We start from the raw sequence: 11877 nt of genomic DNA on the forward strand, positions 1-11877 counted from the left end.
CCCCGGTCTCCTCGGCTGCTGTGCGGCCCAGGCACAGGGGGCTGTGTTCAGCCCAGGCGCGGGCTGTGGACTCCAGCTCAGTGATGAGCTGTTCTGAGGAGGAAGCCGGCGGGCCCCACCCACCTCCCGGTGTATCAGTGTCGTCGTCTGTCATGTGGAGCAGAGGCTCAGATCAAAACCATTGAAACGTGCATGTCCTGTGACCAGCGACAGTAAAGGACACAAACACCTCTCTGTGAGGGTGGAGTCCTAGAACAGCAGCTTAATGTCCAACAGAAGAAGAAAAAGCTCTTGATGGAAGACACGTAGGAAGGGATACTAGGACGCCATTTAAAATGACAGCGCGAGCCCAGCCAGTGTGGCTCAGCGGTTGAGCAATGGCCTAGGATCCAGGAGATCTCGGTTCGATTCCCGGTCAGGGTGCATGCCCGGGTTGCAGCCTCGAGCCCCGGCGGGGGGCGTGCAGGAGGCAGCTGATCGGTGACTCTCTCATCATTGATGTTTCTCCCTCCCTCCCTCTCCCTTCCTCTCTCTGAAATCAATAAAGACATATTAAAAGGAAATAGATAAGCACCTAATTTAAAAATAATAATAATAATAAAATGGCAGTGTGGACAAGTGCGTATGTTAGCTGCATGTCTTAGGGGGGGACACACAGGAAGCAAGAATGTGCACCCAGTGCATTACTGTAATTCGTGTTTATATATCTGTGCATCTTTTTAAAGACAAGTTCTCAGTGGGTATAAACCAAGGAGTATTCATTTCTCAGTGATAGAATAGTGTTTTTCATTTTCTTTCTTGGTTCCATGAGTTTTTAAATTTATAATAATGTGTATTATTTTCTAATCAGAATACCATCAGTGAAAGTTACTTCCCGAAAGATTTGCCAGAGAAGCCGTTGAAGAGAGGGCAGCTGGGGTCTTCAGGCCAGCATGGATTTCCAGAGAGCGAGGAGGACCCTGTCGGCAGGACCCTCTGTGCTGAGGCTCCAGCTCCTCCCAAACCGCAGCCTGGCCACGCACTTAGCCAAGCTCCCAGCTCGGCCTCAGGAGCATCCAGTATGCACCCACGAGCCAAGCTGGCCACCTCCCGAGGCCAGAGGGAGGCTCCTGTGTGTGCACAGGGGTGCAGGGTGAGCTCAAACATCCAGGACACCCCTTCTCGTCCCTCAAGGCTTTGTCAGGAGCTGTTCCAGCCACATCCCCAGGACCTGGCAACTAGCCTCCCTCACCCACTTCACCCCCAGAGGCCCTGTCCGACCTCTCTGGACATCCTCCCATCTCCTTCATTGGGGCTTCCTGGCCAAAAGGGACCTTTAAGTTCACCTGCAGTATAGGGTCCTTGAGATCACAAGCTGTGCCTCTCTTACAGCCCAGAGGGGTGGGCACAGAGGAAGGGTTGAGGGTGGGAGGCAGTGCTCAGAGAGATACCCCGCAGGCTTGGTCAGGCCCTGAGGGCAACCCTGAGAGGTGGGTGATAATTGCTGCCATCACTGGGAGACCCTATAGATGAGGGGCTCGCAGGGTGATTAAACCTGGTCTTTCCCAGGACTTTTACATGGGAGAGTGAGAGTCAACAGAGATCTAAATATGGGCGCGTGTGGTCATTTGCAAACCTGTCGCTGTCCCACACAGGGAGAGAATACAGAGAAATTCCCAGAGAGGGCGTGGTGACGTGTGGTCAGGGTGAGTGTGGTCACAAAGGGCTTATGGGGTCATCAGAGCAGGACAGCTCTGAGTGTTGGGGACTCTGGCACAACACCTGAGCCAGGTGGAGGGCTGTCTGCAGACAGGATGGTGGTCAGGAGCTGGTTCATAGGGAGCCCCACCCCGCACCCTGTAGAAGCTGCGGGCAAGAGGCTGTGGTGAGGACAGTGGAAAACACACGAACCCACACCAGACCAGGGTGAGGCAGAAAGGGGGCAAAATCAGAACCTGGGCCACGTTACATGTCAGGAATGTTCTGAGATGAATTAATGGATGAATGAATGAGTTCAAAGGGAATTTAATCGCATCTTTTTTAGAAATGAGGAAAATGAAAGGCCTCAGGAGTCTCGCTGGGGTCCCCCATGGCCAGCTCATGGTCATCACCTCCTGCAGCAGGGGCCACCGCGGTCTTCCGTCCCAGCCTGAGCTCTGGGGCCCGGGCTGCGGGGAGCCCACCTGTACTTAAGGAGAGAGACATGCGTTGGGCCCGCAGCAACTCCTCAGGGCGCCCAGGACTTCTGGGCCCTGGTTTGTCATTGCACGTCAAAGCCGGAGGGCCAGACAAGGACTGGACAGTGAGCTGGGGTGAGAGTAGAGGGCTGCTCACACTGCGTCTCCCCCCACCATCTGCTCCGCCCCCCTGAGGCTGACCGGGAACAAAGTCCTAGAAGAACTCTGTGCACAGCCATGAAAAGAAACCTGAATAAAAATGTAGGGCCCTCCCTAAACTCCACGTCTGCCCATAAGATTCCAGGGTAACGAGCAACTCTGAAGGGACAGCCGAGTACCAACGCCCGAGCCTGTGACAGCAGTGAGGGTTATGGACACACACAGAGGGGCTCTCAGGGTCTTTAAATGTAGGTGCTGGCCGGAGCAGAGCCCTGGACGTAGGAGCAGTACAGCAGGACAAGCACGGCGGACACCAGGGCGCACAGGTGCGCACCCGCGGAGCTCAGGGCCGTGCCCCCCTGCTCTTCCTCCAGCTCCTCCTCCTCCTCCTGCTCCTCGGGGCCATGCTCCGGCTCCCAGGCATCATCGTAGTCTTCCTCCAGCACCAGGTCCCGGGACACACTGGGCCCCTCGCCCTTCTCCTCCATGGGGACAGCTCCGATGTCCTCATAAACGCCTTCCGAGGGCAGACTCCCCAGCATTCCAGAACCTGCGAAGGCCACAGCAGAACCTCTAGTCCTGACACTCCTGCTGCCTAAGCCCACAGCTGCCGCCCCCGCGGGGTCTCTCATTCATGCCAGGACCCTCCAGGCCCTCAGCTCCTCCTGCCTCAGTTCCCATCAAGAGCAACCCCCCCCCACACACACACACACAAAGGACACTCCTCCCCCAGCACCCAGGACCAGAGAGCTCCCAGCTACACAGATGACACAGGAATGGGGACCCTCAAGCCTGTCCCCACACCCCGGCAGCCCCAGGACTACAAATCTCATCCAGCTCCTCTCAGAAGCAGAGCAGGGCCCAAAGTCTCCTGTCCCCAACAAGTTGTGGGTCACTGACAAGTCACCACAAGGGAGTCCTGTGGGACCCAGCATGCGGGGCAGTAGCCAGGACAGAAAGGGCCTGCAGTGGGCCAGTATCTCAGAGTGTGCCCCCAGCCCTCCCATCCGCAGGGCCCTGTGCCACCCTTGCCAGCCATGCCTACCACCTACCCCTGCAGACTCCTCTGCGGCACCACTGCATGCCCAGGACCAGAGAGACGATGCCCAAGAGGGTGCCCAGGATGAGGCAGAAGGTCATGGACAGGGTCCCAGACTTGAGGGAAGGTAGTGGGGCCAAAGGAGGGCCTGTAGGGACAGTGAGAGGCGGGTCTTCCCTGGGTGCCTGCACTGCCTGGGGAATTGTGACCTTGGGCCTGGACCACCCGAGTCTCTGGGGGGAGGGGCACCCAGGGGAGAGATGGGCCCTGTCCTACTCCTGCCCTAGAGATGGCCCTAAGTTCACACCGCTCAGGGAGGGCAAGGGGGAGGGCACGGAAGGGAGGGGCCGGGAGGGCGGCTCTTACGGTGCTGACAGCCCACTGCCTTCACCTGTCCTCTGGGCATAGCCACAGTTTCTGAGAGGCCACAGCCTCCCAGGGCCAAAGCCCCCAGTTGGCAAGGGAGAGACCTCAGAGAAATAGCTGGGCCCAGGCTTCCTGTCCCTCCCCACCGCTCTCCACCCGGCTGGCACAAGGATGGACAGCAGTGTTCCTCCAAGAACAGGGTATCTCCAGCACTGTGGTCCTGCTCTTGCTGACCTCGGACCCCAGACTGAGGCACAGGTGTCCACAGGAGACTCCAGGGTGCTCCTCCGTATTACTCTGGGTCAGGGCCAGACAGGAGGGTGTGAACTGAGGCCTGAGGAAGAACACACCTACCTGATGTTGGTGGTAGAACTGTGGTCCCTCTGTCACCTGCAGGAAAAATGGGCCAGACCTTAGGACAGGGAAGAAGAGGCAGAATAGCCCTGAGCAGCCCAGGCCCTCCCAGCAGCATCCCAGCCACACTCGGCCTGAGCCTGTCATGTCATCGGACACCCATGGAGGCAGCCTGTGCCCCAGCATCCGGAGGGACCCAGCATAGGGGCAGCCTCAGGGTCAGGTCTGGGGGTACCCATGGTGGGGAGAAACTCCAGAGGCATCCTCCTGGTACCCTCTTCCCAAAGCCCCCGAAACACACCCTTGCCTCCCACCCACTCACGGGAGCAGCGCACGCCCGCGTCCTCCTTGTGCCCGCAGTCTGTATGTCCCCATGGCTCCGCGGGGCAGCCCCCTAGCGTCGCCTCGCTGCCCCGGCACCCCACCTCGTCCAGCCACACGGGCCCTGAGCCCTGCCCGAAGGCGGCCCCGGCCAGGGCGCTGATGGCCCTGCCGCAGCCCAGCTGGCGGCACACGACCTCCGCGTCCGCCAGGTCCCAGGAATCGTCGCACACGGTGCCCCAGGAGCCAGCGTGCCAGAGCTCCACGCGGCCAGAGCAGTGGTCCTCGCCCCCGAGCAAGCGCACGGCGCCCTCCTCTGGAAAAGGGGGTTGTGGTCACTGCAGGGCAGGATTGGAATGAGGAGTGGACAGATGGACGGACAGAGGAGTACCTGGGCAGCTGTGGGTTGATGAGCAGTTGAGGGTCTCCCCAGAATCCTGCATTGTTTTCTCTGACAATCCTATTGGATTAAACAGCCGCCGTCCCAGGGTAAATGCCTTGAAAAGCTTCAGAATGAAGTCTATGGAACCCAAGTGATCCCTGGGCCCCCAGCCATGGGTCAGTGGCAGCCCCTGAGGGTGATCTGTCAGGATATGGAAGCCCCCTCCATGCCCCCAGAGATCGCCAGCGGCCCACCTGCACAGGTGATCCAGACCACCTCTCCATGGGCACAGGAGCGCGGGTGCCATGGGGCTGAGGGGCACTGCCACAGCGTAGAGCTCTGCAGCCTGCGGCACTCAATGTTGTCCACCCAGGAGATGCCCAGGCCAGAATGGACGGGCCTGTTCTCCAGCCAGGCCTGCTCCCCACAGCCCAGCTGCTTGCAAATGATCGACAAGGAGATGTCCTTCAGGGAGTTACTGCACACGGCTCCCCACGTACCATTGTAGAACACCTCGAGCCACCCAGTACAGTGTCCGGTGCCACCGTGCAGCCTCAGGGCCACTGACTCTGGAAGACAAGCAAAGTCAGGCCAGGGGAAATCTCTGGAGGAGGGGCCCCAGCACTGAGACAGATGCCGCTCAAGGCCACCTGACCCAGAGAGGCCCTGGCTTCGCCCATGCAGCCCCACAGCAATCTCCCACCCCAGGATGCAGCCAGCAGCTAGCAACAGGTAACCAGAGTTAATCCCCAGTTGTAACATCTTAGCAGCTGATTGTCCAGAAACCCATCCTTGGAAATTACTTGAAATACAGAATAATATTTTTGCATAAGATGATCAATTTAGCAGTGATTATAAAAAATTTTTAAATTTTTTAAGAAAGGAATTAGCCCAAAGCGCCATGTTAGGACACAGCATCAGTCCAGGCTGGCCAGTCCCCACGGCCTGTCATAACACCACTGACCAGTGTAATTCCAACAGGGGGACTAAATATTGCCACATATCAGAGTATTAGACAATCCTTTAAAATTATGTTACGAGGGCCTGAAATACATAAAAAAATACCTATATATCAGGATCAATGAAGAAAGTTGGGTATGAATTGCATATATGACAGAATCATAACTAATTAAAATAAGCTTAGAGGAAACACAGGAAGGAAATACATCTGTGAAATACATCCTGCCCGTGTCCACACCCCTTGCAATGAACGAGTCTATTCCCCACCCACCCAATTGGGCTGGCCTCAAGAGTCTGGCCAACTGAATGCATGAGGCAAGAGTGACTGTGCGGTTCCACAACTGGGCCTCTTGCATGTGGAATCCTGATGCCAGGCTCAGTCCTAATAGAAACAGAGGGTCCCCCACCCCTGCCAACAGCTGGCCCCTAGCAGCAGCAGCTGCTGGGACAGAGGAAGAACTGCAAGGAAATTAAAAACACAGTGACAAACTGAAGTGTACATGCAAGAACATAGACCAGAATGGACAGAACAGCAAATCAGCGACACGGACAGCAAGCACCTGGAGAAACACTTCCAGAGAGCAGAAGGGGAAATGCAAAGCAGTGAACCTCAGTGTTATTTAAAAAGAAACAATGATTGAAATAGAGGAACACCTCAGACATAGTTTAGGAAAACTTTCCTAAAGCAAAATAGGAACCAAAATCAACGAGAAGAGATCACACTTGGACCCCCAATCCCGCCCTGGAGGGCTGCCTGGAGCTGCCTGGGGAGGGAGAGCCACTGAGACCCCTCACATGCTCACACCCCAAATCAATGACAAAATTCTGTCACTCAAAAACCATCACATCCAGACAAGAGCCTCAGATATGTATGAGCTATAAACCTTAAAAATACTCTAGAAAAAGTCCTGCAACACACTATAATATGCATCCAAAGAATCTGACACAGGGGAATTCGAGCAGGAGCTTGAGGTGAGCTTCTGAAAAGGAGAGAAAAACCACCGTGGGTCCAGGGCCACCAGCACCATAGGAGCAGACACCCCTCTCCAGCCCCCCACCCCGCGTACCCCACACCCTTGCAAAACAAGGAAAGGTGCTCTTTCATGCAGCATCAGAGCCAGAGGACACTTACACGATCCATTGAGGAGTTCTCCCTACAGGGAAGAGCAGAATCCCCGGAGATATAAGTGAACCCACAAAGAGCCAGTGTGCACTGTTACTCAGGAAGACACCCAACTGCCCCATGAAAGAACTCAGCTTACAGGACTGACCTGAGCACAGGACTCCGGCGTCCTCCTTGTGCCCACAGTCATGCTGGCCCCAACCCTGCGACGGGCACTGCCACAGCGCAGACTCGTTGCCCTCGCAGCCCAGCTCGTCCATCCAGATGTGCCCGGCCCCGGCCCCAAAGTGCGCGGCCCCCAGGGCACTGATGGCTTGGCCACAGTCCAGCTGCCGGCAGACCACGTGTGCGTCCCGCAGGTCCCAGCCATCATCGCACACGGTGCCCCACGTGCCCCTATGGAGCACCTCCACGCGCCCCGCACAGCGGCCTGGCCCCGCGGCCAGACGCACCCGGCGGCTCCCTGCAGAGAAAACAGGAGTCGGAGACCCGAGCCCCCAGGTGGATGGGCTGGGATCCAAGGGCCTCACTCACCAGAGCAAACGACGCCCACGTCCCGCGAGGCCCCCGCTGCCACCAGCAGGGAGGCAGACACGTTGCAGTGGGTCAGGCGGGTCTCGGTGCCCAGACAGCGCACCCGGCTCAGCCCCACCCTGCGGGCCCCGCGCTCTGGCCCAGGCGCATCGTAGGCTCGCTCTGCCTCTCCACACCCCAGCTGCCTGCACACAACACTGGCTCCCTGCAGGTCCCACTCGTCGTCCAGGACACGGCCCCACACGCCATTCAGGGACACCTCCACGCGGCCATCACAGCGGCTCTGTCCGTCCCTCAGCCTCACGGCATCCTGGAGACCTGGGGGCAGAGGCGGGACCTGGGAGGGGCTGCCAGGGTGTCAGGGGAAGGGACCCTGAGCCTGGAAAGGGAAGGGGACCACCACCTCCCTTGGAGCCCCGTCCACGCTCAGCCCCTCTGTCCATCCCTCTTGCTGGCCCACCTGAGCAGACCACGGAGGCCGAGTTTCCTGGGGCACAGGCGGGAGCCCCCAGGGTGCTCACTGGGCAATTCCACAGATAGGGCTCTGTCCCAACACAGTGAAACCTGTCTGGCCAGATGGGAGCATCCCCGTGCCCAAAATGGCCCCCTCGAGGTGTGGCCACTGCATTGCCACAGTTGAGTTGGTGGCAGAGGACAGTGGCATCTGCTAAGTCCCAGTGGTGGGCACAGAGGGGCGCCCAGGCCCCCTCAACCAGGAGTTCCATGCGCCCCTCACAGCTGCTGCTGCCGTTGACCAGCCGGAACTCTGTGGGGAGAGTGTGTCAGGCTCCCTTTGACCTGAAGACCCAGCAAGGGGCAATTTCTTTCTTTGCACCCAGTGTGGTGGCCACAGAGCTGCAACCTGGCTCATATCAGCTCCCCACCCCCTAAGGCTCAGCACTGGCTCACACATCTGTGCAGAGAAGCCCGCACTTCGTGGTCCGGTCTTGGGGGGGTGGGCATTCTTCTAGGACTAGGCTCCTTCCTCCCTCTCCTCCCCTTCCCTCAACCCACAGCAGTAACACCTCCTCTAGTGGAACAGGACACCCTCCTGGCTGGAGGCATCTTTGTGATCTGGGTTGGAGCACCCAGGCGGAGTCCCAGAGGAAGGCTGGCAGGAAAGCAGGCAGGGGCAAACCTCAGAGCCCACCCTTCTGGCCTCACCTGAGCACCTGAGCCCAGCATCCTGGCCATGCCCACACTGGTGCCCCGGCTTCCGAGGGCAGTGGAACAGCAGGGACTCGTTGCCCACACAGCGGAAGGCCTCCGTCCACACGAACCCAGAGCCTCGGCCAAAGTGGGCACCCTGAGGTGTGGCCACAGCCATGCCACACTGCAGCTCCTGACACACCACGTGTGCTGTGGCCTGGTCCAGGTCCTCGTCACAGACAGTGCCCCAGGTCAGGCCACGCCTCACCTCCAGACGCCCAGCACAGGGGTGCTCACCAGCCACCAGCCGGGACTCAGTGTGTTCTGGGGGAGGAGACAAATTCTCAGGGGCAGGTGTTTTCAGGTAAACAGCTCAGCCTGGAGTCACCACCCTGGACCACAGGGGGCTCCAGCCAGAGGAGGTCCTCTGTATCCAGGCAGCGTGTCCACCAAGCACTGGACAGAACTGACAGCCAGAGGCCCATCGCCCCGCACGCAGAACAAAGCAGGAGTCCCTGGTCGCTTCCCTAAGGTCAGAGGTTAGGGTCACCTGCTACAGGTGCCCATGCGTGTCACACAGCCTCTGCCTGTCCAGGGTGGTGGCACCAAGGCCCTGTATAATATCCGGGGCAGCGTCAAGGCATCCTCAGGCCAAAGAGCACTGCCTGCCCTAGTTCTAGGATGGGTGGGGACAGTTCACTGTCCCACCTCTGCACAGTGCTGGGAGGGCGTGACTCACCACCACAGCGGCAGCGAAAATAGCACAGACACCGATGACAGCCAGGGCCCCCGCCCTCCTGGGGCTCTGGCCTCCAGGTCTCCCCCAAAGCTAAAGGCCAGTTTCTCGAGCAGCATTCCTTCTTCTTCTCCTCTCCCTTCCCCTGCCTGCTCCGTGTCCTCTGAAGCAGCAAGTGGCCCACAGGTGTCCTCGAGGGGAAGGAGCCGGGCGTGGAGGCGGCCTCACCTGCACAGATCACCTCTTTGTCTTGTTGGAAGTCGCAGCCGCTGCGGAGGTTGTTGTTGAGTCTGCAGTTTCGGATGGTGGGCTCGGTGCCCTGGCAGGTCATGTACTTCCCGCCAACGCCCACATCTTGGCGGGAAGCCTGGAGCGCGGGCCCGCACTTCAGCTCCTGGCAGAACACCGTGGCCTCCTCCTTGTGCAGGCCACAGAGGCGATCCATTCCGTTCACGTTCCTGATCTCGGGGAGTCCCGAGCAGGGGCTTCGGCCCTTCACCAGCTGGATCTCCCGAAAAGTGCCATCTGCAAAGCACAAACCACACTCAGAAGGTGCAGCCTCTGCTGTCCCCGCGGTCACTTGAAGCCTGTGGCCTGCCTTGATGACCTCATGGCAGCTCCTAGGCACTCTGCCCTAGGCCAGGGGTCACAGCCCCAGAAACGGGCCTGCTCCTTCCTTAGGGTGTCAGTGCTGGGCTGAGGGCACCCCTTCAGAAGAGGGCGGCTTTCTGGCCAAGCGGTCACAGAGGGTCCCTCCCTCAGAAGGACCCCACTCAGAGGGGCCGTGACTGGTGCAGTGCGAGGCTGTCAAGCTCCTGACTACCTTCATCGCTTTTGAAAAGGGCGCCTGCACCCCACAACCCAAGCAGTGGGTCGGCTTCAGAGGCAGGACGCTATGAGGGGCCTCAGCTCTCACCCACCTAAGTGCCCACAGGCAGCTGAAGACCCTTAAGACAGACCTCCTCACCACTGGGGTCAGAAATCCTGATTCGATACCCGCGTCGCCCCTCGGGCCTCCTCAAGTGCCTAGAGGCCAGGCAGCCCCCACCCCGCTCCTCTCTGTCTGCTTTCTGCTCATTCCAGCTGCTGCTTTGCTGAGTTTCGTTTTTCCCGTCTCCGTGGGAGCCAGGCTCTGTGCAGCAGGACTGTGCCGGCCTATTCGCAGCTGCACCCCGCCGAGAACGGTGTCTTGCAAGGACAAGGAACGCGATGAGAGACTGGGCCATCCTAGAGGGGTCAGGCGGGTCACTGTGCCCAAAAGGAGCCCACGCAGAGAGCCCTCAGCCTCGCCTGCCTCCCCTCCCTCTACCCCTCCCCAGACTCCTCTCCCTGACTCGCCCTCTCCTCCCAACCCCTCCAGCACCACTTACTGGCGCACAGCGCGACCACCATCCACTCGTGCGGGCACTGGGTCTTCGTCCACGCCCCGAGGCTGCACTCCCAGAGGGAAGACTCGTCACCTCTGCAGGACACGTTGTGGAGCCAAGGCTGCACCCTCTCTCCTGGCAGCGGGACGTACTTGGGGGCACCTACAGCCTGGCCGCACCCCAGTTGCCTGCAGACCACCGATGCCTCCGCCAGTGTCCACTCCTGGTTGCACACGTGTCCCCACTCCCCCTCGTGTTGGACCAGCACCAATCCATCACACTCACTGTATCTGTTCGCCAGCCTCAGGTTGGGGGGTCCGCCTGCGGAGGGACAGGCCATCCTCAGAGGGGCCAGACCGCTGGGTGCCAAGTGGGGGGAGGTCAAGCCTGAGCTGCGTGGCAATGGCCTCTGCCTTTGCCTGGGGCCATCAGCTTCCAGGGCACTGAACGCTGCTACCTTCTCCTGCCTCCATGCCCTGACACACACACGTACACGCATTCACATTCTTTCACACACACACATGCACACTCACCCATGCTACTGCAGGCAGGTCTCCCAGGGGCTCACCCTCGCCTCCAGCCTCTCCATGCTGCTCCTTCAGGACTCTGCCTCTTGGCTTCCGGGCCCAGCAGCTCCCCATACCCCTGTGCCCCCTGCCTGGCTGGCATCTCCCTGAGTCTATAGCTGTCCTCCATGTCTCAGCACCACGCCCGATGCTCAGCCTCACACCCAGGTGCAGCAGTTTTCCCATACCCCACCCCACTCCCAACCCTGCTCCAGGGGACAGGAGATAGCGCAGCACCTCCTGTTGGGCCCATCAGCACCACCTGTCAGTCTGTGTCATTGAGACCAGATGCCAGCCATGTTCCTTCATTTCCTCCATGCTCTGACCCCAGCCCATACCCTGTGCTCTGAGCAGTGGGGCAGGAGACCCTGGGTTCACTCTGGGATTGGACAAGACCTGCTCAGTGTTGGGATAAGAGTCTCCAGGGGTCCAAACTTTGGACCCATATACCTTCCTGCTCCAGGACATCTCTCCCACCTCTGGGCTGAGAGAGGCCTAGGTAGCTGGTCACAGTGGGGGATGTTCACACTCAGGGTCTCAGCATCTACAGAGCCGCGGCCTCCAGAAGGTTCCGTGGATGAAGGAAGAAGAAACTTACCAGTGGGGACTGCCCAGAGAGTGAGGAGAAAGGGCCCGACTCCCAAGGCCCAGAGAGCTGTCCTCAT

General features: G+C 59.3%; 1 protein-coding gene across 1 annotated transcript; it reads right to left on the reverse strand.

Annotated features, from left to right (window-relative positions):
• Positions 1-2019: 2019 nt before the first annotated feature.
• Positions 2020-11877, reverse strand: LOC107532070 (scavenger receptor cysteine-rich domain-containing protein SCART1-like). The gene is made up of 14 exons (XM_087824086.1): positions 11811-11877; positions 10650-10967; positions 9508-9804; positions 8559-8867; positions 7855-8160; positions 7395-7712; positions 7009-7323; positions 5032-5346; positions 4787-4855; positions 4397-4711; positions 4075-4110; positions 3368-3502; positions 2650-2865; positions 2020-2162 (listed from the first exon to the last, which is right to left on the reverse strand). Exons 1-14 carry the CDS (start codon positions 11875-11877, stop codon positions 2020-2022), a joined length of 3159 nt encoding a protein of 1052 aa, XP_087680212.1.

This window comes from Miniopterus natalensis, chromosome 14, assembly GCF_054644295.1.
Source record: "Miniopterus natalensis isolate mMinNat1 chromosome 14, mMinNat1.hap1, whole genome shotgun sequence".
NCBI classification, from domain to species: Eukaryota; Metazoa; Chordata; class Mammalia; order Chiroptera; family Miniopteridae; genus Miniopterus; species Miniopterus natalensis.